Consider the following 27,770-nt stretch of genomic DNA (forward strand, 5'->3'; position numbering starts at 1 on the left):
GCATGGCTGGGGGGGCCTCAGGAAATTACAATCCTGGCAGAAGGTGAAAGGGAAGCAAGCACGTCTTACGTGGCCAGAGAAGGAGGAAGAGAACAAAGAGGGAGAATGCCACACACTTTTAACAACCAGATCTCATGAGAACTCACTATCAGGAGAACAACAAGGGGGAAGTCCCTCCGCATGATCCAGTCACCTCCCACTAGGCCCTTCCTCCAACACTGGGGATTACAATTTGACCTGAGATTTGGGTGGGGACACAAATCCAAACCATATCAATATATAATCATATATAAGTATGTGAACTATTACTGCTTTTTAATCAGTTTTTATAATTTATGTTTATTAATTGGAGTATTTAATCCATTTATAATTACACATATTTTAGACTGTTTAAAATGGTATTGGAATCCCAAGTCTCTTCATTTTCATTTATTCATTTTGTCATTATTTTTCAGATTGATTTGTGTCCAAGTTCACTGACTTCCATATTGGAGACAGAATCGTGTACTGTCATCCAGGCTGGAGTGCATGGAGTGCAGTGACACCATCTCAGCTCACTGCAACCTCTGTCTCCCAGGTTTAAGCAATTCCCCTGCCTCAGCCTCCCGAGTAGCTGAGATTACAGGCGCACACCACCATGCCCGGCTAATTTTTGTATTTTTAGTAGAGACGGGGTTTCATCATGTTGGCCAGGCTGGTCTCGAGCTCCTAACCTCAAGTGATCCGCCCGTCTTAGCCTTCCAAAGTGCTGGGATTATAGGTGTGAGCCACTGCACCGGCCTAGTTTCCATTTTTCTGTTGATATTTACTTCTATTCACTCATTAAGACTATATTTTATTTCGTTAATATATTTTCCCTTAGTTCTTTGAACATATTTATAAGAGCTATTTTTAAGTATTTGTCAGTTGAATCTAACATCTTTTGGGGCCATTTTCTATTGACTGCTTTTTTTTTTTTTTTTTTTTTTTGAGATGGAGTCTCGCTCTGTCGCCCAGGCTGGAGTGCAGTGGCACGATCTCACTGCAAGCTCCGCCTCCTGGGTTCATGCCATTCTCCTTCCTTAGCCTCCCAAGTAGCTGGGACTACAGGCGCCTGCCTCCATGCCCAGCTAATTTTTTGTATTTTTAGTAGAGATGGGGTTTCACACTGTTAGCCAGGATGGTCTCAATCTCCTGACCTTGTGATCCGCCCTCCTCGGCCTCCCAAATTGCAGGGATTACAGGCGTGAGCCACTGCACCCGGCCCCCAAGTTCTTTTAAATTTGTAGGATGCAACCTCCAAACTGTGTTTCCCTTTGGATCTTTTAGGTTTTAATATTAGGTTTTGTTAGGTTAGTACTAGAGTAGGTCTTACTTTAGAGCCTGGTTCTAAACGAACACCAGAGTGTTCGTTTCTGGTTTACAAGGCCAGTGTATTAATTTATACTACAAGGGTATAAGATGCGTCAGCTGAATGTCCAAGAAATTAACAAATTAACAAGGTTTCTCTCTCTCTTTTTTCTTTTCTTTTTTTTTTTTTTTAAAGAGACAGAGTCTCACTATGTTGCCCAGGCTGTCTCAAACTCTTGGGCTCAAGCACTTCTCCTGCCTCAGCTTCCCAAAGTGTTGGGATTACAGGCGTGAGCCACCACACCTGCCCTTCTCTACTTTTGCTTGTCTGGAAATCCTGTGTTCTTCCAATGCCACTTAACCTCTAGTGTTTGTGTTTTACCATAACCCCAAAGCAGTTGGTCTCTAGTAAACCTGGACTACTTTCTCTCTGGGTAGCCCAGCCTTTAGCCAAGTACACGCATGTGACTTCTAGGGATCTCCTCTCCTTACTTTCCAGTTTCCTGCCCAGAATAATTTAACTGCTTCATTTGTCTTAAACTCTGATCTCTGCCTCCTCAACTCAGCAGAAACATACAATTACATGCTGTACACTGGTTGCAATATTGACTTTTATCAGAGTTTCTGGGCAATTATGTGTTGACTTGGTGAGTTTCTCTTCTCGGGAATTACAGTCTTGTGTTATTTTACGAAACCTGAATACAGTTGCCTCGTGTGTTTTGTCATTTTTGATGGTTGTTTACAATGGGAGGGCTAGCTGGTACCAATTACTTCGTCATAGCCAGAAGTGCATGATTCTGAGTATATAAATTTATTGTGTCATCCTGAGACTTACTTGTATTTTCCATTAGTGATTTGTTCAAACCCACTCCCCAAATAAAATTTTGTACCTGGCTTTTATTGGAGGGGGAACAAAACTTTCTCTATTAAAGAGGCATAGCATTTTAATGATTTTCTAAAATTTTATTGCACTTTATAGAGTATCTAATAAGTGTCATGGTTCTTCCCTGTCTCCTCTGGGGAAGACACTACCATATCTTTGGTTTACCTTATTTTCATCAATGTAAGTATTAACTGTACATGTGGATACTATTTGACAAAAGATAACTAGAAATATTACCTGCTGAATTTTTTTTTTTTTTTAATTGAGACTGAGTCTCACTCTGTCGCCCAGGCTGGAGTGCGGTGGTGCGATCTGGGCTCACTACAAGCTCCGCCTCCCGGGTTCACGCCATTCTCCTGCCTCAGCCTCCTGAGTAGCTGGCACTACAGGCGCCTGCCACCACGCCCGGCTATATTTTTTTTGTATTTTTAGTAGAGACGGGGTTTCAGTGTGTTAGCCAGGATGGTCTCGATCTCCTGACCTTGTGATCTGCCTGCCTTGGCCTCCCAGAGTGTTGGGATTACAGGTGTGAGCCACCGCGCCCGGCCCTGAATCATTTTTAAAACTGGAAATTAATGGTGTGGCCACTTGTAAAATAAATTTTTGCAGATATTAATTCAGTCATTAAATATTTAGTGAGTGCCTGTTTTATTGCCATTGCTGGCATTGTACTTGGCACTAGGAGTATAAGGGAGAACAAAATAGATGTGCATAATCCCCATCCTTGTTGAATTTACATTCCACTATGGGAGACAGGCAATAAATACAAAGAAACAACATCAAAAATTACAAATTATGGTATCTACCAGGAAGAAAACAAACAGGGTTCTATGATTGAGAACAGTGAGTTCCTAGTTTAGTTAGGGTGGTCAGAGAAGATCTCTTTGAGGAGTTTTATATTTAAACTGAATGGATAAGGAGGTAGTGTCCTTATGGGAGTAGTTGAATTAGGTACTATGTTGGGTTTTTAAATACCTTTCCAGTACCCATAAAGATCCTGAGGAAAGTTTTGTTGTATTAGAGGAACTGAGAGAAGATAAGTGTGTCTAAAGTATGAACAAGGGGAAGAAAATGACAAGATTTAAGCTGGGAAGGTGGACATAGGCTAGATCATTTAGGACCCTGTAGACAATGGTTAGGAGCTTGATTTCTTCTTATCTTCTTCCATCCCTGAATAGGGTAACCACATAATTTGTTGTACAAAAACTGGCGTACTCTGAATAAAAAGGAACACCAACTGTATGGAATACTGGGTTGGCAGATGTAATCTAGCCCTGTTTGGGAAAATCATCCTAATTGTGTGCATAACATGTGTAGAAATAATATAGATTCTACCTGCAGATTACCTTTAAATCTTTTATTATTATTATTGTTATAATACTTTAAGTTCTGGAATACATGTGCAGAACGTGCAGGTTTGTTACATAGGTATACATGTGCCATGGTGGTTTGCTGCACCCATCAACCCATCATCTACATTTCTCCTAATGCTATCCCTCCTCTAGCCCCTCACCCCCTGACAGGCACTGGTGTGTGATGTTCCCCTCCCTGTGTCCATGTGTTCTCACTGTTCAACTCCCACTTATGAGTGAGAACCTGTGGTGTTTGTTTTTCTGTTCCTGTGTTAATTTGCTGAGAATGATGGTTTCCAGCTTCATCCATGTCCCTGCAAAGGACATGAATTCATCCTTTTTTATGGCTGCATAGTATTCCATGGTCTATATGTGCCACATTTTGTTTATCCAGTCTATCATTGATGGGCATTTGGGTTGGTTCCAAGTCTTTGCTATTATGAACAGTGCTGTTCATAATATGTTTATTAACATACGTGTGCATGTGTCTTTATAGTAGAATGGTTTATAATCCTTTGGGTATATACCAAGTAATGGGATTACTGGGTCAAATGTTATTTCTGGTTCTAGATCTTTTTTTTTTTTTTTTTTTTTTTTTTTCCCACCCAGTCTGGAGTGCAGTGGTGCAATCTTGGCTCACTCTACAGCCTCAGCCTCCCGGGTTCAAGCGATTCTCCTGCCTCAGTCTCCCAAAGGACCTGGGATTACAGGCGTGCACCACCGTGCCCAGCTAATTTTTGTATTTTTAGTAGAAATGTGGTTTCACCATGTTGGCCAGGCTGGTCTCGAATGCCTGACTTCAGGTGATCTGCCCGCCTCAGCCTCCCAAAGTGCTGGGATTACAGGCGTGAGCCACCGCGCCTGGCCTCTGGTTCTAGATCCTTGAGGAATTGCCACACTGTCTTCCACAGTGGTTTAATTTACACTCCCACCAACAGTGTAAAAGTGTTCTATTTCTCCACATCCTCTCCAGCATCTATTGTTTCCTGACTTTTTAATGATGCCTTTCTAACTGGTGTGAGGTGGTATCTCATTGTGGTTTTGATTTGCATTTCTCTAATGACCAGAGGTGATGAGCTTTTTTCATGTTTATTGGCTGCATAAATGTCTTCTTTGGAGAAGTGTCTGTTCATATCCTTCGCCCACTTTTTGATTGAATTGTTTTTTTCTTGTAAATTTGTTTAAGTTCCTTGTAGATTCTGGATATTAGCCCTTTGTCAGCTGGATAGATTGCAAAAATGTTCTCCCATTCTGTAGGTTGCCTGTTCACTATGATGATAGTTTCTTTTGTTGTGCAGAAGCTGTTTAGTTTAATTAGATCCCATTTGTCAATTTTGGCTTTTGTTGCCATTCCTTTTGGTGTTTTAGTCATAAAGTCTTTGCCCATGCCTGTGTCCTGAATGGTATTGCCTGGGTTTTCTTCTAGGGTTTTTATGGTTTTAGGTCTTACATTTAAGTCTTTAATCCATCTTGAGTTAATTCTACTTACTATCTATATAGCCCTTGGGCAGTTTAATGTCTCTGTGCCTCACATTTCCCATTTGCAGTATGGGGAAATAATATCCTCACTGGGAATGAAGATTAAGTAAAATAATATATGTATCAGAACACACAGTGCCTGGCACATGCCGAGTACTTAGTAAATCTGTTCTTTCAGCAGATATTTATTGAAAGGTTATTATGTGCCAGACATTATACTAGACAATGGGGATTAAACATTGAACCAAACACAGAAACCCTTGCCTTCATTGGGTTTATATTCCGGTGCTGAGAAGTAGGTGATAAATAAATTAAAAATGGGATGTAAGATGGTAATAAGTGCGATGTAGCAAAAACATGACACAGAGAATGGAATATGGAATATGCTGGCAGCAGAAGAGGATGGTGAGCAAATATGGAATATGCTGGCAGTAGAAGGGGATAGTGAGCTGAAAGTTTAAGTAGATTGATAGAGTAGACCTCATTGAGAAGGCAGGATTTGAACAGGGATTTAAGGAAGTGAAGGATTGAACCAGCTACAGGAGGATTTCAGGCAGAGGGAACAAGCAGAGATGATATGGGAAGCTGTTAGGAGATTTTAAGCAGAGGAGGGACAGGAAATGGTTTGTGTTCCAGAATGGAGACTAGGCTGTGGATAAGAGAGAGGGAAACAAGTTGGTAATTGAAATAAAAGATGTTGAACCAGGGTGGTATCAGTGGAGGTAGTTAGAAATGGTTGGATTCTGAAACTACTCGGAGGTAGAACTGACAGGATTTACTGATAAATTTGATAAGCTGTTTGAGAGAAAAAGAGGTGCCAAAGGATTTTTTAGCGAGAGCAACTAGAAGGATGAAGCTGCCATTTACTGAAATGGGGAATAACTGTGAGAGGAATAAATTCAGGGGTGAAGATTAGGAGTTTCAGTTTTAGGCATCCTGTTAGACACCCAAGCATTAGTGTTAGCAGTTGTTACTTATCCAATAAATGTTAACTGTTATAATCATTCATTCAATATTTATTGGCTCCCTGGTGGACAGTTTGCTATGTTCTTGGAATTAAAAGGGTGGTCAAAACTAGACAGTCTTCTTGCATTTATGGAATTTGCAGTCTAATTGGAAACATAGGAATTGGTCAAAGGACCTCATCGTTGGTAGTATTTTTTTTCCTTAAAACAAACAAAACAAAAGAAAACCTTTAATTAGGGCACCTAAAGAGAAATAAGAGTGACTTAACAAAATCATAAGTATCCCTTGATACCTAAATTTATTAAGTTCTTACGGGCAGATAGTGAGGGATATGTGTACATTGATGTTTCAGACTACTTACATAAATGTTTTTTTCAGTAGATATATCTTTTAAGTTTCTTATTTAACAATATCTCATTCTTAAAATTGGTTAGCTTAACTAATATGAGAGAATGAAGCTTCATGAATTTACCTTCATTTAGTTGAAATGAGAGAGCTGTATATTGAATTTAGTGTTTAAAAGTATTACATATTTCATGAAATACTTAGGTTGTTAGAAATGTTCTCCTTTGTTTCTTTCATTAAAAATGTTTTACTTTTCCTTTTTATTAGCTAAGGACCATTTTTTTGTAACTGAAGGCTTTAATAATAGCATTATAGTATCATCTATTTACCTTTCTCTTATAACATTGAAGTATTAATTTTTGTGTTTTAAAAAAAACAGGTTCGTCATAAGGCATCACAGAAGGTTTATGCTATGAAGCTTCTTAGTAAGTTTGAAATGATAAAAAGATCAGATTCTGCCTTTTTTTGGGAAGAAAGAGATATTATGGCCTTTGCCAATAGCCCCTGGGTGGTTCAGGTAAGCATACTAACTTTTATAAGTTTATTTCCTTATTTTAATGAGTACTTTATTATTCATGAGTTGATTTTTGTGTACCAAGTCTTATACTTCATTTACATAGTAACAGTGCAGTTATTTTTGGGAGATTTGATTCAGAACATTTGTTTAATGTTCCAAAACAGTATGTCCACATAGATATGACATGTAATACTTACTTAAATTGTTGTATGGAAGCAAGTATTACTTACAACTATTTCTTCTTAATTCTTTTATAAAGAATTGGCTTGAATACCAGTATGCCATTATTTCATACCCACTTATTCTTGTGATTTACATAGTGGGAACGTAGTAAATTCATGGAATCATCTGGAAGGATATATACATATTAATATTCCAACATGGCACATGTATACGTATGTAACAAACCTACACATTGTACACATGTACCCTAGAACTTAAAGTATAATAATTTTTTTTAAAAAGTTTTTATGGCCAGGCGCAGTGGCTCACACTTGTAATCCCAGCACTTTGGGAGGCCGAGGCAGGTGGATCACGAGGTCAGGAGATTGAGACCATCATGGCTAACACAATGAATCCCTGTCTCTACTAAAAATACAAAAAATTAGCCAGGCATGGTGGCACGCACCTGTAATTCCAGCTACTTGGGAGGCTGAGGCAGGAGAATCGCTTGAACCCGGGAGGCGGAGGTTGCAGTGAGCCGAGATTGTGCCACTGCGCTCCAGCCTGGGTGACAGAGCTAGACTCCGTCTCAAAAAAAAAAGTTTATGTTACATTTATCAGCCTATCTTGAAAAGAAAAACGAAACAAAAAAAAAAACTTCCTACAATAAACATTTAGAAAATTCTACAATATTATAATATTATGGCTCCTAATTTTGCCTTTTATTTGACTGTGGGTTAAGGAATTTATGTTTCTGCTTTGCTTTCATTCTTTTTTTTTTTTTTTTGAGATGAAGTCTTACTCTGTTGCCCAGGCTGGAGTGCAGTGTTGCAATCTCTGTTCACTGCATCCTCTGCTTCCCAGGTTCAAGCGGTTCTCCTGCCTCAGTCTCTCGAATAGCTGAGACTACAGGCATCTGCCACTATGCCCGGCTAATTTTTGCATTTTTAGTAGACATGGGGTTTCGCCATGTTGGCCAGACTGGTCTCGAACTGCAGACCTCAAGTGATCTGCCTGCCTTAGCCTCCCAAAGTGCTGGGATTACAGACGTGAGCCTCCGCACCTGGCCTTTGCCTTCTTTACTATTATATTTCTCTCTAGCTTTGCTTCTCTAAAGAATTTTTTTATGCTAGTAACTAAATCTACAAGCATTTTTGAACAAGTATCATGAGTAAGATTAGGTATATACCAGTTCTTGTTCAGAATGCTTAAATGATCTGGGAGTTTGATACCTTGCTTGTGGAAGGCAGTTCAGATCCCCACCCCTCCCCCCAAAAAAAACCCCACTTTTGACCATGTTATTTAGAAGCTCATTACTGTTGCTTTTTCATAAGGTTGATCCTCACTGCTGCTCCCTACCCCGCTGTTTTTTAAAATTGTAGGCAGTGAATAGAAATTCTGATATGTACAGCAAAACTAAAACTTTTATGGTAAATTCTATACCATGATTTTTTTTTTTCCCCTTGAGATGGAGTCTCCCTCTGTCACCCAGGCTGGAGTGCATTGGCATGATCTCTGCTTATTGCAACCTCCGCTTCCTGGATTCAAGCGATTCTCCTGCCTCAGCCTCCCGAGTAGCTGGGATGACAGGTCCTCACTACCACGCCTGGCTAATTTTTGTATTTTTAGTAGAGAGACGGGGTCTCACCATGTTTGCCAGGCTGGTCTTGAACTCCTCACCCTAGGTAATCCACCTGCCTTGACTTCCCAAAGTGCTGGGTTTACAGGCATGAGCCACTGTGCCTGGCCTGTATACCATGATAATTTATCTGATTAAAGAAGTATTGCAATAAAGTATTTGTTTCACTTTTAGCTTTAAATCGCTTTCATAGTACCAGATTGCCATTTCTAGTTATTTCATAAATTGATACTCTTTGATCTTTAAATCTGCTGTGTGAACCTTTATAAAGAATTAATTGAGATAGAAGAAAATCTGCTGATTATTGAGGTAATTGGGATACTGGATCTGAGGAAGCAAACCAATAGTGAAACACAGTACAATTGAAGAAGTAAATCCGATTATAATTGTGGCCTTTATATGCTTATCTCTCTTGGTAAAGAACAACATTCCATGCACCATTATATTTATGTGTATAAAATGTTTTACTTTTTAGGAAAACTTGTGAAAGTGACTGACTTATTTATTGTTTTATTCAATGATTTTGATTATTTTCACAGAGTTGTACAACCATCACTACTACCTCATTTTAGGACATTTTTCTTACGCTCCAAAGAAGCCCTGGACCAATTAGCATTTATTCCCCAATTCCCCCGCTCCCCTGCCCCTGTCAACTACTAGTCTATTTTATGTCTTTATGGATTTACCTATTCTGAAAGCTTCCTATAAATCAGGTCACACAACATGTATGTATGTCTTTTGTGACATCTTTCACCTAGCCTAATGTTTTAACATTCATTCATTCACGTTGCAGCATGTATCAACACTTAATTTCTTATTATGGTTAAATAATACTGTGTTACATGGTTGTACCACACTTTGTTCATTCATCACTTAATGGACATTTGTGTTGTTTCTCCTTTTTGACTATAATGAATAGTGCTGTTTTGAGTATTCTTTCATAAGGATTTTGGTACATATGTTCACACATTTCTTTTAGGGATCTACATTGCAGTGAAATTAATGAGTCATCGGATATGCCTATAATTAATTTCATTGGATTATTTAGGTTTTCCAAATCTCAGCTCTTATTTTTAAATGACTATTCAATATTTAATTGTATTAATGCCCCCATAGTTACTATACTTTTGTTAGAAATAGCTCTTTTCATTTTTGTTAATATAAATTAGCCACAGTAATAGGTCAAATCTCGGACCTATCTGTATTTCTTGGAAATATATTCTTAGGATGATTTCTGAATTCAATAGATAAATATTGACATATTTTAAAAACTTTTATTCTTTTGCGGGTAGAGAGGACTTTGTCTTTTTAAAGCCATTTATATATCCAGTTTGCTGTGTTTTTCTAGGGTTCTTATTTTTATGGCAAATGCTCTCTTGCTTTCCTTTGTAGTTTTATCACCCAGATGTGTACCCCTAAACACCTTAGTTTAGTTTTGGCATTTAAAAATTTAAGTTCAGGTATATCTTTTAAATCTCTCAACCCTCTTCTTTCATTTACTTTTGTCCCCAGGTTGAAGAAACCTGGGTTTTGCTGATCTCTTCTTGTGGTGTAGTTTAACATGTTTCTCTCTCACTTGTATTTTTGTAAATTGGTTGTTAGATATAGAGGCTTGATCAGATTGAGGTTTCACTTTGGAAGGCGATAATGGTGCAGGACTACTTCATAGACCAGGTTCATAGGCCACCTATTAGAAGACTAATGTCTGGTTATCTGGTGGTGTGTTATCAGGTATTTGTGCTCAGTGTCTTGATATATCATTTATTAAGGTTTGTAAAACGATACTTCAAGTCAGTCGTTCCTCCTTGGTTATAGTGACTGGAATACTTCTGTGAAGAAAAATATTTCTCTGTTTACTTGTTAGTTACTCAGGGTGCAGTTCATACTGGAAGGACAGGGTAAATACTTTATTCTTTTATTGTATTTACCAGTTTTCAAAATAAGGGTGACCAGTTTTGGGGGAGAATCAGTTTGAACTCATGGACTTAAAACCTGTTTGATATGTTTCAGTCCTTTGAATATCTTATTGATGCTGAAATTGTGGTACCTTTGACCAGTGGGATCAGAATGAGGTTGGTTTATGAAACCTTTAATGAAGCCTTAATAGTCTTTAATAGCTTGCTTGCAATGTGATGTAGGTGCTCCAGACCTATCTTAAACATTTGTGCTCTTGATGTGTAATTAACTGTGCTTGTAGGTCTGTCTTTTATACATGTGTGAGTTTTTCTTTAGAATAGATTCCTAGCATTGAGATTGCTAGGTCAGATGGTATGCACATTTGACATTTTGATTGGTAGCACCAGATTGCCTTGTTAAAAAATTTTTCTTTACAAGTTTACGTTATCTTTGTAAAATAGATGTTCTCTTTCACCACAGTTTTAGCAAATACTTGATATTGTTAACTTTTAAATTTTTACTAGTTACAGGCTTGAGAAATAAGGTGTTAACTGTGTTAAGTTGTGCTTCCTTGATTACTTACGAGATTCAGCATCTTTCATATGCTTATTAATAATTTATATTCATTATACATTAAGCCTAAAATATAATTTATATTTTTATAAATTCATAATATAATTTTATATATAATATATAATTTATAATAATTTATATTTTTATACATTAAGCAATGTATAAGGAATATGAATTTCATTGCTAATGTATATGGAATATAAATTAGTAAGCACATGAAATATGCTAATCTTTTGTAGTGCATTGAAAAAGATTTCAAAGTGTAAAATTTAAAGTAAATGCTATTTGCAATAATGTGATTTTTTAAAGTGGGATACTGAATTTGATTTACTAATTGGTTAAGTAGTTTTGCATCTGTGTGCATAATGAGATTTGATCTTTAATTTAATTTAATTATTTAAACATGGGCTCTTGCTTTTCTTATTACAGTAAGACTATTGTGATAGACATACTAGGAGAGCATACTACTTTTTTCTGTGCTTTGGTATGGTTTATAGAAAATATAAACTATTCATTTCATAAGGCTTGAATGAACTTACTTGCAAAACTTTCAAGAAAAAAATTTTTTTTTTTTTTTTTTCTAGAGGCAGGGTCTCACTCTGTTGCCCAGGCTGTATTTAGTACAGTGGCAAGGTCATGGCTCACTGAACCCTCAAATTCCTAGGCACAAACAATCCTCTCAACTCAGTTTCCCAAGTAGCTGGTACTGCAAGCATGTACCACCGTGCCCTGGCTCATTTTTGGTAAAGACCGGGGTCTCACTATGTTGCCTAGGCTGATCTCGAACTCCTGGCCTCAAGCATTCCTCCCATCTCTGCTTACCAAAGCACTGGGATTATAGACATGAGCCACTGCACCCAGCCTAATGATACATTTTTCCATTTTAAAAATGTATTACGATAAATTTATCCCAAAGTAGAAAAAAAAAGTATATTGAATCCCCATGTACAGTTCACCCAATTTCAACAATTACCAACCATGGCCAATCTCATTTCAGTTATGCCAGGAATTGCAAACATTTTTTGGTAAAGGGCCAGATGGTAAATATTTAGGCTTTGCAACCTAAGAGGCAAAGTTGAAGATACTGTGTAAGTATATAATGAGAAAACAAATTTCTACACTGTTTTTATTGATGAAATTTAAGAGATAATAATACAGTTTTAAAAATACAGGTCTACTAATGACAAGAGTGAAATTCTTTTCTGGATGTTTGCTCAACTGGAGTCCACAATTAGTGTTTCCTATCATCAAAATTAAGTACAAATACTCATCTGTTAATGCTGGTGTGTAAAAATATTTTACATATTCATCTTTGAAAATGTCCTTTCACACAGCTAGGTATTGCCACGTACTATTATTATCCACTAACATGATTGTTTCTTAAAGTTTTAGGTTTGTAGAAAAATTGAGCAGACAGTATAGAGTTCCTGTCTATCCCCAATACAGTTTTCCCTGTTATTACAAATGTATGAATGAACCAGTATTGATACATTAAACTAAAGTCTTTATTTAGATTTTTAAAATTTTTACCTAATGTTCTTTGTCTGTTTCAGGATCCCATCCAGAATACCACATTACCTGTAGTTATCGTGTCTTCCTAGGCTCTTCTTGACTGTGACAGTTTCTCATACTTTCCTTGTTTTTGATGATGTTGACAGTTTTGAGGAGTACATGAATTATACTGTAGGATGTGGATGCTCCTCTGTAGGAATTTGATGTTTTTCTTACTAATTAGACTAGGGTTATGGGTTTTTGGGAGAAAGACTGCAGAGTTAAAGTGCCATTTTCATGCTGTCATATCAGGAGTACATACATTGTTTATGACTGTTAATGTTGACCTCAAGCATATATTTATCACTTAGAGAAGGCATTTTCAGAAAATTTAAAAATTTTTCTTTTGATTGTTACAGGTTAATCATTTCTAATTGAAAGTTAGGTGGAAGAAGCTCCTTGATTAGAAAGTTTAAATAGGTTTCAAAATACGGATATTTCCCTTGTGCTTACATTTCGACCAAAAATGCTGCTTCAAAATGAGGAAATTAACATTGATACATTACATTAATACTCAGATCCCAATCAGGTTTTCACCAGTTTCCCAGTAATGTCTTTTATAGCAGGAGGATCCAGTTTCAAACCACATCACATTTATTTTCTTACAGTTTTGAACATTTCCTCAATCTTCCCTTGACTTATCATCCTTTTTAGCTGTAATACCCCCACGAGGCTGCCCGTTTGCCTGGATGTCCTTTGGACCCTGTTTTTGTTACCAACCACAGGTTCCTAGGCTGCCAGGCACTAGAAAATGAAATGAGGCAAGAAAGTGTCCCAGACAAGGCTTTATTCATAGCTGATGCTGGAGCACCAGGGAGACAGCACTGGAGCGAGAGTTCTCCAGCTGACTCTTTTTGGATACGTCTTTTTGTTGTTTTAAGAACCATGATGACATAAATAAGCATGAGATATTTGAATGTCATTACATATGCAGGGTGGAGCACAAGGTGTGTAGGTGCAGTGAGAAATCATGGTAGTACACACATGGCATGATAACAAAATGGTGAATAAGCTCCTCCCTGGGTGGGGAGTTTAGTATTATAAGGAGACAAGGGGTAGAGATTAGCCATTCTTCTGGTCTTATGCGCATATGGGCGATAGGATTAACTACCTTGAGTAAGATTTAAGGTGGGACTCTGTGTATTTTAGTTTCTTCAAGATCACACTTCAGTGAGTATGGCAACTTGATAAGATTTAGGGTGGGATTCTGCTTATCTTAGTTTCCTCAAATTCCAGCCATCAGCTGGAAGGAAGGTCAAGGCAGAGGTAGAGTCCCATCCCTACTCTGTCTCACTTGGGCTTTGGTATCCCATGGCACCCATCCTCACACGTGAATAGTCCTCCTTCCCTTCCTCAGCTCTGCTACCCTCTGTGTGGCTTGACTTCTGACTCCTTTTATAGTTTGTTTTGATGAATAGTAATTCATGATTTTAATGCAGTAAAAGTTTAATCAAACTTTTATGGTTAATGGCCTTTTGTGTTCATTAAAATTTGTCCCTACCTTGAGATCATGAAGATATTCTGCTATGTTACCTTTCTGACTTTTGTTTTTTCCCTGTTAGTCTGTCCTATCATAGTCCATTAGGGCTGCTGTAACAAAATACCATAAACCAGGTAGCTTATAAACAGCAGAAATTTATTTCCCAAAGTTCTGGATGCTGGGAAGTCCAAGATCAAGGTGCTGGCAGATTTGTTGTCTGGTGAGAATCCCCGTTGTCATATATGGCACCTTGTCCCTGTGTCCTCACATGGTAGAAGGGGGTGAATGAGCTCCTTTGGGCCTATTTTACAAGGGCACTAAACCCATTTATGAGGGCTGACTTCATGTTATGCTAACAAGGTGACTCAAGTACTCATATCTCACTTTGTTGCACAGACTGGATTACAGTGGTGCAGTTGTAACTCACTGTAAACCTCAAAATCCTGGGCTCAAGCGATCCTCCCACCTCAGCCTCCCAAGTAGCTAGAACTACAGATGTACCACCATTCCTGGCTAATTTTTAAAATTTGTGTAGAGACATAGTGTTACTTTGATGCCCAAGCTGGTCTCGAATTCCTGGCCTCAAGTCATCCTCCCTCTTAGGCCTCCTCAAGTGTTGGGATTACCGGCGTGAGCCACTGTGCCTGGCTAGTATTGTCTTGATTATTGTAATTTTGTAGTAAGTTTTGAAATTGGGAAATGTAAGTCCTCCTGCTTTGTTCTAGTTCCAGATTGTTTTGGCTTTTCTGAGTCATTTGCATTTCCAAATAAATTTTAGGACCTGCTTGTTGGTTTTTGGAAAAGACCCACTGGGATTGAGGTGGAGATTGCATTGAATATAATGATCAATTTGGGGAGAGTTGCCATTTTGATAATATTGATTCTTCCAATCCATGTTCATGAGGTGGTCTCATCATTTATTTTCATATTTCCTTTAATCATTTAAACACAGTATACACCGATACACACACACACACACACACACACACACACACATTCTTAATTTGGTAACCAGCCTTCTCATGCTTTCCTATTTCTTCCTTCTCTTCATCCTGATGCCTTCTATTTTAAAATTATGTCTCACATAATCCTCTTACTTGGATTTATTCTCCCCTCCTCCCCCAATCAGAGTCTCACTTTGTTGCCCAGGCTGGAGTGCGGTGGCACAATCTCGGCTCACTGCAACCTCTGCCTCCCGGGTTCCAGCTGTTCTCCCACCTCAGCCTCCCGATTAGCTGGGATGACGGCTTGCACCACCATGCCTGGCTCATTTTTGTAATTTTAGTGGAGATGGGGGTTTTGCCATGTTGGCTAGGCTGATCTCGAACTCCTGACCTCAGGTGATCTGCCTGCCTTGGCCTCCCAAAGTGCTGGGCTTATGGGCATGAGCCACTGCTGTGCCCAGCTATTATTCATTTTGTCAAACTATATTCTTGAATAATTTTTTTGAAAATGGTCTGTCAATTATAAAATTTCATTTTGTCATCTCCTTTGTTTTCTTGTCTGCCATATTCTAGAATCAAAATTATTTTCCCTCAAAACTCTGAAGATATAGCTGTGTTGCCTTTTGTATTCAGTATGTTGGCTGAGAGGTTTGTTGCCAGTATGATTTTATGTTTTTGTATATATGGCATTTTTGGGAAACAGAACTTTTCTCTTGAATTTTTGAAAATTTAGCCCTAGCTGTATAAAGTCTCAGTTTCATTTAGAGGTTTTCTTGATCTTAGATTTTTAACTTTACTCATTTCTAGAAATTTTTGTTTACTATTCCTTTGTTGTTCTAGTCTGTATACTCTCTAGAACTTCTTTTAGGTAGATGTTGGTGCTTTTCTGACATTGCTCGGTGTTTCATCTCTTACTCCTTCGGTGTGTTCGGAGACCATTCATTTTTTCAATTTTCTAACTGTAATCTGTTCGTCTATCATCAGTCATATAGTGAATTCTTAGACTTCAGGGCTTTTTTTTGTCCTCATATCAGCCTAGTATTTAATTGATGTGACATCTGTTGCCCTTTTGAGGGTATTGATTTTACATATTTTTTGTTTTCTTTTGAGATGGAGTTTTGTTCTTGTTGCCCAGGTCAGAGTGCAATGGTGTAATCTTGGCTCACTGCAGCCTCCGCCTCCCGGGTTCAAGCAATTCTCCAGCCTCAGCCTCCCAAGTTGCCGGGATTATAGGCGCCTGCCACCACGCCCGGCTAATTTTTTTAGTTTTTAGTAGAGACGGGGTTTCACCATGTTGGCCAGGCTGATCTCGAACTCCTGACCTCAGGTGATCCATTTGCCCCGGCCTCTCAAAGTGCTGGGATTCCAGATGCGAGCTACTGCACCTGGTCGATTTTACATTTTTAAAGCTGTCTTCAGTTTGTCTTATTAAACATTTCCTTGAGTATTATTTTTGTTTCTCAAATTGCTGTTTCTCTATTTCATGATGTTGATTTTTCTCAAATATTGATTCTTAGTTTTATCTTTTCCCTGTTTGTCTGTGGACGACTTGTGTTTGCATTGCTTGTTTCTGGGAGAGGTGTGACATACTGTTTGGTAGAATGTACAGATAGGTTTTCTTCAGACATTGTGGTTTCTCTGTCTTTTTGGGGGCCAGTAGCAACCTGGACTGGTATCTTCTTTCTCTGGTCCCAGTGCTACTGCTGTAGTCTCAGTGCATTGAATGTCTCTTGTTTATCGTGAACAAGGTGATGGGGAAGGGGAGAGAAGAGTTACGGGTCTTCCAAATATGGCTACCAGTGACTCATTCTTTCCATTGATATGGGGCTTATTCCCTCTTCTTGTATCCATTGAATCTAGTATCTCTAGATTTTTTTAAATTGCTCCCATCTCCTCAGCTCTTTTCTGTGTGAGTTATGTGCAGTAGTTTGTTCAGAAAGCTGTTTTCTTTAAACTGTAGTGAATTCTTCTGTCATTCTTGCAGCCTTTAATGTTCCTTGTTCCTGTTTGTTTCTTTTTAAAAATGTTTCTATTTAAATAGTTTCTCTTGTATTGTGTTCTCCATGAGGGGAAATATTCATTTATGCTTGCGTAAGGTACCCATATAAAAATTTTGTCTGATACTGTTTTTCCATTACATATGCCCAAGTCTAAAATAAAAGATCTCATAAATTTTAGTTTTGGTTGTAAAATAGCTTGCCTTTTTCAATAGTAATAATAGTTTTTTAAATTTTTGTTTTGATTATGGTTTTTGGTTTGGGTTTTTAAAAATTTTTCCTTTTCCTTTTGTTTTCCAGCTTTTTTATGCCTTTCAAGATGATAGGTATCTGTACATGGTAATGGAGTACATGCCTGGTGGAGACCTTGTAAACCTTATGAGTAATTATGATGTGCCTGAAAAATGGGCCAAATTTTACACTGCTGAAGTTGTTCTTGCTCTGGATGCAATACACTCTATGGGTTTAATACACAGAGATGTGAAGCCTGACAACATGCTCTTGGATAAACATGGACATCTAAAATTAGCAGATTTTGGCACGTGTATGAAGATGGATGAAGTAAGTAAGCAAATTTTTAAAAATGATAGTGTTTTGAGGGACAGAAATAAATGAAATGCTTTAAATCAGGTCTTCATAGTTCTGAACAAAGGTAAATTTAGTTTTCATAACTGTATAGCAACCCAAACAAGATATAACCAACTTAAAACATTTCCTTAACCAACTTAAAACATTTCCTTTAGTAATCATTTATGTAGCTGTAGAGTACTTATCAAGAGAAATAAAAACTTAGCTAACTTAGTTGTCTTCCTCATAGACTGTTGACAAGCATTTGCTACCAATCAAAACTGGTTCATGTGTATAATCTAGGTGAAGGAGGACACAAAATCTAAATTAAGGTAAATGGGTATTTTCACCACCATTGTTATTTCTGCATTTTTTTCTTTAAAAGAGGAGGTAAAAGTAAGTAAAGAAATTTATGTTAGCACTTCCTGCTCACTCCCTCTGCATCAACCATGCAGAATAAATATGGGAACATCATCTGTTGTGATACTTTGCCTGTTGATCAATTCGTATTATGATCAATAGGTTCAGTGGCATTAACCTTGTAGCTAATTATGATATTGATTTATTTTGATTGTAAAATGTATATATCTTGCCCTTTTCTCTGTAAGTGTGCAGTAAGAAATTCTTGATGGAGAGGGATCAGATTCTGTTTCCTTTGTATTACCCTGTTGGACCTAGGAGTCGACTTATAAATGTTAATATATGTTGACAACAAACTATTTCATCTTTTGTATGTTTTTATAACTTTCCAGTATGCTTATAAAGCTATCTTATTTCTTGGTTGTTACCTAGTCAAATGTTTATTTTGAGTTAAGGTAATTTTCTCTCTACCTCTTAACTTATTCATGCCACCTGTATGACATTCACTTTTATTGATCATTCTAACTTCATCAGCATTCCAACTTCTAAGCTCATCTCAGATTTTACCTTGGCTTTAAGGTTCCTTCTGATAATCCTGACCTGACTGATCATTCTTTAATGTCATAATGTCCATGATTTACTCACATAGACAGAATTTGTGCTATACTTTATGGGCCATTTTTGTCTATCTTAATCTACCCAGCTAGAACTTAACATCCCTATATGTTTTTGGTCTTCTTGATAGAGTCTGTTATTATGTTCTGCAACCCTTAATCAATGTTTAATAGGTGGAGTTTTTTTATTGTGCCCAAAGCTCCCTCTTGTGGTATTTGGTATAATATAGTGTGAAATGATTAACAGTGTAAATTATCTTTAATGAAAATGAAGTATGAAATAATTTCCTAATAGAATGCTAAACTTATATCTGCTATACATAATATAACATGTTTTTGTGCTGTACTTCCATGAATGTATTTCGATTTTCATTAAACCAAAAACTTTTGGGGCTGGGGTACAGAGAAATAAATCATATCACATGTTTTTAGGGAGGATAAGGGTGGTTAAGGAGAGAAAGGTGTAGAGAAGGGGAATATGGGGAACAGGATAGAATATGGTACCTACAGAATAATTGTATAAGCATGTAAGCAATTACTTAAATTGTCTCTTTATAAGGCAAAATAAAACATGGCCTAATTTTGTTTACTATTTTTACTTTTATTTATTATTACTTTTAATAAATTTAAAAAATATAGACTACTTCAAGAATTTGCATGTTATGCTTATGCAGGGGCCATCCTATCTGTATCGTTCTAACTTTAGTATATGTGCTGCCGAAGTGAGCACTGTTTACTGTTTTTAAACTTAGGTACAGAGAGTTGAGTTTATACTCCTTTGTTCATAGTTTATTGTCATGAGTAGTCAACACAAAGGCCTCATCTTGCTTTTATTTTATATTTTCCTCCATTCAGTTTCTGTCTCATTCTATCTTTCCTCTCCCTGATAGATAGCTAGTATATGTTTACCATAGGTTTTTGCAGATTATTAGTGTAGTGTCCATGTATGTTCTTAGCTGGTGTAAACGGTATCTTGATGTAGATGTCTTTTTGTTTACTGTTATTACTCAGCATTGTTCTTATATCTCTCCCTGATAAATGTCAGTTAGTTCATTGCTTCTTTCTCCTGCTTAGTATTCCGTAGTATCTGTCAATCAATTTACCTTATTATTCCTTGGATGTTTGATTTCTAGGTCACCTCCAAATCCCTGCTAACAACAATACTGTCTTGAACATCTTTATATATGTCCCATGTATATGCTGACAAGGGATTCTCTAAGTATAAACATAGAAGTGAAACTGCTATATCAGAGGGTACATAAAAAAAGAATTGCCCAGTCTCCAGAATGGCTGTGAATGTTTGTAACTTCTTACTAGTAGTCCATGAGAGATCTTGTCTCCCCATATCCTTGCTAACGCTTATTATTCAGTTCTCTAAGGGCTACCAGTTCCGTTGATACATAGTAGTATCTTTAAACAATTACGTTCATCTTACTGAACTAAGCCAAGAAAAAAATGAGATTTTTAAAAATTACATTAATCTTTTTTGTTGTTGTTGTAGACAGGGTCTCCTCTATTGCCCAGACTGGAGTGTAGTGGTGTAATCATAGCTCACTGTAGCCTGAAACCCCTGGGCTCAAGTGATCCTCCTGCCTCAGCCTCCCAAAGTGCTGGGATTAAAGATGTGAGGCACTGTGCCTGACCTGTTATGTTAATCTTGTAACTAATGACGACAAACCTCTCTTCATGTATTTGTCAGTCATTTCTGATTTGTGAATTACCTGTTTATGTCTTTTAACTCTTTTAAATTGGTTTCTTGTTCATGTACAGGGATTCCTTATATAATCTAGATAGTGATTCCATGGATATTGCTGATATCATCTTCCATTGTATTACCCATCTATGCCTTCCTTTGTTTGAATAGAACTCCTTCATTCTGATGTAGTCAAAGATGTTTTTTAACAAATACTGAACTTTAAAAGTGTTGTTTTACCCCAGACCTCCATTCCTCAAGCAATACTAAGGATAATTATACAATGTTTAAGAACAGAAGAGTTTTTTATTAAAAACTATAGTACATTGAATTTATAATTTTCTATTAGTTTTTAACATGAATAGAGTTATTGCAAGTTTAAGGTTCAACACTTCATGTGCCTTTGTTTGATTATTGTTACTGTACCAAAGCCATTAGAAATGTCCATACTTTTGGCCAGCTGCGGTGGCTCACGCCTGTAATCCTAGCACTTTGGGGGAGGCCAAGGTAGGCAGATTGCTTGAGGCCAGGAGTTCGAGACCAGCCTGGCAAACAAGGTGAACCCCCATTTCTACTAAAAATAGAAAAATTAGCCAGGCGTGATGGTGCATGCCTGTAATCCCAGCTCCTTGGGTGGCTGAGGCATGAGAATTGCTCGAACCCAGGGGGCGGAGGTTGCAGTGAGCTGAGATCGTGCCAGGCCAGTGCCCTCCAGGCTGGGCAACAGAGCAAGACCCTGTCTCAAAAAAAAAAAAAAAAAAGGAAATGTCCATAGTTTTATTCTCATCCACTTACAGAAAGGAGTGTGACTTAGTTTTATATAGCTTACACACCAAAAATAATTTTTACATTTTTAAAAGTTTGTTTAAAAAAAGAAAAATATGTGACAGAGACCCTGTGTGGTCCACAAAGCCAAAATATTTACAGTCTGGCCCTTTACAGGAAAAATTAGCCAACCCTTTATCTATAATATAGACATATATGCTCAAATTATTTTTCAGCCATCCTGACTTCCTATAAAATGTTATGCCATGGATAAAAGCAAAAATAAAATACAACTATAAACTTACAAGGACTAAAATAATTTGTCACTATCAGAATTAAGAGTAATAGTATCTCATTAAATTATATCATTGATAAATTGTATATTACACAGCTTTCTGGATGCAGTTGCCATCATCCTTATTCTCTCAGAAAAAAAACTTACCTAAATGTGAATGAGAGTCACATTGTAAGATATGTATATGTAGATGTGTCTCAGTAATAGTTGAGAGCTACTGCTATGTTGGATGTACTCTTTGCCTGTCATGCATTTTATAGCAACATTTACCACCTTTTAAGACTACATTATATGTTAGTATTTTAAATTACCTGAAGAGGCTGGGCACAATGGCTCGTGCCTGTAATCCCAGCACTTTGGGAGGCTGAGGTGGGTGGATCACCTGAGGTCAGGAGTTTGAGACCAGCCTCACTAACATGGCGAAACTCTTGTCTCTACTAAAAACACAAAAGTTAGCTGGACGTGATGGCGCGGGCCTATAGTCCCAGCTACTCAGGAGACTGAGGCGGGAGTATCGCTTGAACCCAGGAGGCGGAGGTTGCAGTCAGCCGAGATCGTGCCACTGCGCTCCAGCCTGGGCGACAAAGCGAGACTCCATCTCAAATAAATAAATAAATAAATAAATAAATAAATATTACTTGAAGTTAGGATATGATTTTTATCCATTAATATTCTAGCATATACCATTTGACTAAATAGAGGCTATATTTTTAAAAAAAAATAACTGGTAGCTTTTTTTTTAAGTAATTTTTTTTTAAAAAAGGTATGCATTTTCAAAAGGTTTCTCAGATTATTTTAAATGTATCAGATTAAATATGTATTTGCTAAATGTATTTGATGTATTATGGACAAAAAATCATAAATTCAGAGAATTTACTGAAAACACTGAATTTACTGAAAAGAGAAGAATTTCCCACAACAGAAGCTTTCAATGATTCTGTTAATTAAAAATTCCATTTACAGTTTTTTTTTCCACCTTTATAGGAAGCATTTCAGTTGTTTTTAGACCAACTCCAAGATTTCTGATTGACCAGTTTTGTGTTTTCAGTAAGTTATCTCGATTTATGATTTTTTTTACCATGATAACATATCAAATATGTTTAGAAAATATGCATTTAATCTGATACATTTAAAATAAAATAATTTGAGAAGCCTTTTGAAAATGCATACTTGATTATCCGGCTCTCCAGCTTAATACCCTTCAGTAGATTTCTGTCATCTACTGAATTAAGTTCAAACTCCTTAGCTTGTCACATGAAATTTCTTCTGATATGATCTCCTACCTGCTTTTGTACCCTATTCTCTATCATTTGACAGTACTTTATGGCTTAGAAGTCTTGAGTTACATGTAGTTCTTTCTGTACTATGATATATCATGATTCTTGGCCTACATATATGCTGTCTAAAAATCTGCCTGGAAATTTGTTATTCATATTTTGAAACTCAGTCCAAAGTTTGCCATCTTGTGAAAGCTCCTTAGGTTGGCCTCTTTGTCCTTTCCACATGTCCCCCTTTTGGAGCATTTTCTTATTTTTTGACTCTATACAATGTTTTAAGACTTGTCTTATATTTTCTCTGTCTCACATCTGGAATCACCTTCTTCTCCAAGAAGCTCTGATTCTTTTTATTAAAAAATGGTATTTATGGCCGGGCGCGGTGGCTCAAGCCTGTAATCCCAGCACTTTGGGAGGCCGAGACGGGTGGATCGCGAGATCAGGAGATCAAGACCATCCTGGCTAACACGGTGAAACCCCGTCTCTACTAAAAAATACAAAAAACTGGCCGGGCGAGGTGGCGGGCGCCTGTAGTCCCAGCTATTCGGGAGGCTGAGGCAGGAGAATGGCGTAAACCTGGGAGGCGGAGCTTGCAGTGAGCTGAGATCCGGCCACTGCACTCTAGCCTGGGCAACAGAGCTAGACTCCGTCTCAAAAAAAAAAAAAAAAAAAAGAATGGTATTTATAAATCAACAATTGGGTGCTAGATGTGCTCATTGCTTCTGGACTTTTAGGCCCTGCCAGGTGACAGAGTTAGAGGGTATATATTGTATATATTAAATGTACTAAACCATAAACCACATGTACACACGTTTATATATTTAATTTTGTATATGTCTGTATATATAGCATATTGAAAGTTAGGAGCTCATACTGCTAACTCTGATTCAAGTCCAGCACCACTAGGTTTATTCTAGTCTCTCTCCTTTCTTTTTTGTAATTTCTCTCGTGAACAGTAAAACTCTTGGCTCTCATTATCTGCAATGTATTTACTTACCAGTTCAACCCTAGTATACACATAAAATTATTTCAGAATTGCCAGTCCTTACCCCTGTGACAAAAAGATTTGCTAACCAAAATATATTATTTTTGTATAATTTTGTTTTTAATTAGTATTACAGTATCCTGTTAAGATGTTATTTTCCAGAGTTAGTTTAGTTTGTTTCTTTCTGCCTTCTCTAATGTGGTTAGGTTATTTATTTATAAAACAGGTTCATTTCTTATTTTTTTGTATTCCATTTAGAGTTCCCCCCACATCCTGATTGGTTTTAATGTTTATTTTATTTTATTTTTTGGACACGAAGTTTCCTCTGGTTTTAGAAGATAGAGCTATACAAAATGTATGCTCAGAGAAGAGTCATTTGCTCCATATTCCCATACCCTGTTCCCATTACTCCCTTCTTTCCATCCTTTGACCACCCACCCACTGTTGGTAAACCAATCTCTTTAGTTTTTTACTTATCCTTCTCACAGTTCATTTAAACAGGGTTAGAGACTTGTTATAAATGTAGATTTCATATTCATATAATTTGAGAGCTTCCACATAACACACTTTTAAAATACTTTTAAATATCATTTTCAAATGTTTGTTTTAAAAACTTCAGTATGCTAGCCAAAAATCATAGTTAGAACATTAATTTTCCAAAAGCAGAGTGTTATTCACATAGTTTAGTATGTGAATATAGTTTACTATTAGTAATTACTATTACTATATAGAATATAATAGTTTATAACCAAAAAAAATCTTTAGTCCTACCCAAGTATTTATTCTGCAAGTGGTTATTTACACTGATAGGCAGCTTATCCTTCCAATATTCATTGTGTGGAACTTTATGTTTAGTTGTTTTGAATTTCACTGCATTTCTTAAACATGTTTATACTAGGTTGTTCCTGTTTCTTTATGCTCTTTTTTTCTATCTATCCTGTCATACCACCCTGTCTCTTTTAAACCCTAACTTATCCATCCTTTACAGCCTAACTTTATGCCAATTCTTTCTTATCTTGCCCTTTCTTCTCCTTCCTCTGAACCTTTGAATGCTAAGTAATTTTTCCTTTGGTTGCATGTGTGTGTTTGTGTTTGTGTGTGTGTGTGTCTCCAGTGAGTTGGTTTTAGTAGCTAAGTCTCATATGTTTTTAAAACCTGATTTCTGTGGATGTATGTGAAATCAGGAAATTTTGTTTAACCTAATAAGCCTCTGTTAATTTTTTCCCCCAACAGAAGTCTAGACTATAGGACAGTCCATGATAAAAATTAATTGTATACCCTGCCTTTTGAAGTCAGGCACTGTCTTGTTCATCATTTGTCCTTCGTAGTAATCCACACACAGTGTTACTCCCATGGTTTGCTCAATTATTTCCATAAAATTTATTTTTAAATTTCTATTCAAACTAAAATAGCTTTTATTCTCTATTTGCTATATATGTGGGAAAATAAAGCCATTGAGTTAGTTCTGTCAATTTGAGAATGAATGAAAAGATTTTTTTCTATAGCATGTTTTATATAAAGTTACATGAATTAGGTTTACAAAATGTGTTCAACCTCCTTTTCTCAAGGTAGCCATAATACTCAGTATTAGGTAGTTTGTATAGCTTCCTTATGAGGAATGTGGGCAACACACTCTTTACTGGGCAGGTCAAGGAAATAAAGGGCACTTAATCTCTCAAATCATTGCAAGTTGGACAGAGCTAAAGGTAAAGAAACACCATTTAGCATTATACTTCTCTAGTCATTTAATTTTGCAGCATGCAGACACACCCACCCCTATAATGGTTATTGTACTTGTCAAAAAGACATCAGGGAGGGATTATTTTATTACCTATTGAAACTAAACACAGATAAGTGGTTTTTAAAAATCATCTTGCCAAATATATTGATGCCACAGCTACATATTTCTAAATATATAGCCTGGAAGTATAGCTTTCACACTTCTAAGATCTTCTAATTTAAACATTTGATCTATTTCTTTGTTTTTTTTCTTGGTAATATAAGAGCCAATTCTTTATTCAGCCTCCAAACTGGGGCCCTTTGTTATCTTAATTGTTTCAGTTTATTCTGGAAATATGAAAGCTTCCTTACTCTAATGATTCTTTTTTCTAGGTCAGCGTCCTTAAGACCACATTTTGTACTAACTTTACAACTACTTTATAGTGTAAAAAATAAGAAAAAGAAAAGTTGTTGATTTGCCTGGAATCTACATTTTACCACCTTTTTCTTCTTTTGTTGAGGAAGCCTCCTGTATTTTAGAGTTCACAGTTTATTCCTATCTCCCATAATTGAGGCATTTTAATGCATTTTCCAATGTATTTATTCTCTGTATCCCAAAGTCATGTCAGCAGAGAAGTTCTGTTGGTAGCAATATGTAATCACTGTATATCTAGTAATAAATGGATTCATTGCATTTATAAGTGTGTGTTTTTACACTGATCTGTTTTTTCTTTATCTCTCCTGTTTATGCAGACAGGCATGGTACATTGTGATACAGCAGTTGGAACACCTGATTATATATCACCTGAGGTTCTGAAATCACAAGGGGGTGATGGTTACTATGGGCGAGAATGTGATTGGTGGTCTGTAGGTGTTTTCCTTTTTGAGATGCTAGTGGGTAAGTAAATATTTTAACTTTTTTCAAAACACTTCTTATAATACTTTATTTCAGTCAAGAATTTGAGAATATAAGGAAATTAATTGCCTTTGTCGTAGGGAAGAATTGGATTTCTGGAAACTTTGAATTAGTAGTATCTGATAGGGCAGACTGTTAATTGGAAAATTAATAACAAGCCTGATGCTGGCATGGTGATTAAATGGAATAAGTAGAATGTAAAAAGAATTAAAAATATATCACCAGGAAATATTTCTCCAGTAGACATTTTTGAATTATTAAAATATTAGAGCAAGAAGCAAGTTTACAGCTTCAGTGGGCCTTCATTCTAAGATTTTCCTTCTTTTTTTTTTTTTCTTTTTTTTCTGAGGCAGGGTCTCGCTCTGTTGCCCAGGCTGGAATTCAGTGGCATGAACACAGCTCACTACAACCTTGACCTCCTAGGCTCAAGTGATCATCCCATTTTGCCTCCCGAGTAGCTAGGATTACAGGCACATGCCACTAAACCCACTGATTTTTTTCATTTTTTGTAGAGAGTGGTCTTATCATGTTGCCCAGGCTAGTTTCAAACTCCTGACCTCAAGTGTTCCTCCCACCTCAACCTCCCAAAGTGCTGAGATTTTAGGCATGAACCTCCACGCCTAGCCCTCTAAGATTTTCTTGATCAATCATATTTGTTATAGTGTTTCAGTATAAGACTTAATATTTGTCCCAATAATAGTAAAGTAAAAATCTCTTTAGTTTATGTGATTACATAATTGATTTCGTAAACAACTGTATTCCTTCCATTTACTACTTGCATATATATTTTGTTTGTAATTCTCGTGAAATAAATTATAAATATAATGTTTACCATTTGATTATCAAGATAAATATATTTTATAATAACATTGCAGTTTTAGAAAACTCAGAGACAAATTTAGTTATTTCTTCTTTTTTATGACCAAATCAAAATTTGAAAGGCTGAAGTATTTCAAAACTTTCTTTACATCATAGATTTCATTCCTAAGGTTTCCCATTTCTAAGTACTCGGGTCATAAAAATATTAATACCTTTGGGCTAAGGAAGCCAGTGACGTGGCATGGGGATGAGGGTTGAAAATGTAGTTAAATCCATTTTCCAAGGCAAGTATGTCAAGGCTAGTAACATAACATGGAATTAATTAGAGTTAAAATATACTTTTTAGAATTAGAGAATATGTTTTCTAAAAGGTGAGCCTAAAAGAAATGGTAGTGTAAAGCCTGTATGATAAAAGACTATGGTTATTGCTAAAAAATCAGAAATTTTTGATAAATTTCAAGTTTAAATAATTACTGTTGAACTTTTTTGTGGCATAAATTGCTTTCTCTTGATGACTGTCTTGTGTATGTAGCATTGATCTTGTTATGCTTCGTTTCATGTCATAGTATGACCTACTCTATTTTGGGCCTTTCAAAGTGAGTCTCTTTGTACACATTATATGGTCCCATGTAGCTGTCTATTCTCCCACC

General features: G+C 36.7%; 1 protein-coding gene and 1 pseudogene across 1 annotated transcript in view; one reads left to right on the forward strand and one right to left on the reverse strand.

The window, feature by feature from the left end:
* The window catches only part of ROCK2 (Rho associated coiled-coil containing protein kinase 2), a 162,306-nt gene that overhangs the window by 86,511 nt on the left and 48,025 nt on the right, over positions 1–27,770 (forward strand). The window contains exons 4-6 of the mRNA XM_050753971.1: positions 6,734–6,871; positions 17,414–17,674; positions 26,139–26,283. Of these exons, the coding sequence (XP_050609928.1) occupies positions 6,734–6,871; positions 17,414–17,674; positions 26,139–26,283 (544 nt within the window). The remainder of the gene's footprint in view (positions 1–6,733; positions 6,872–17,413; positions 17,675–26,138; positions 26,284–27,770) is intronic.
* On the reverse strand, positions 19,284–19,384 carry LOC126934509 (uncharacterized; annotated as a pseudogene).

Source organism: Macaca thibetana, chromosome 13 (genome assembly GCF_024542745.1).
Source record: "Macaca thibetana thibetana isolate TM-01 chromosome 13, ASM2454274v1, whole genome shotgun sequence".
Taxonomy (NCBI): Eukaryota; Metazoa; Chordata; class Mammalia; order Primates; family Cercopithecidae; genus Macaca; species Macaca thibetana.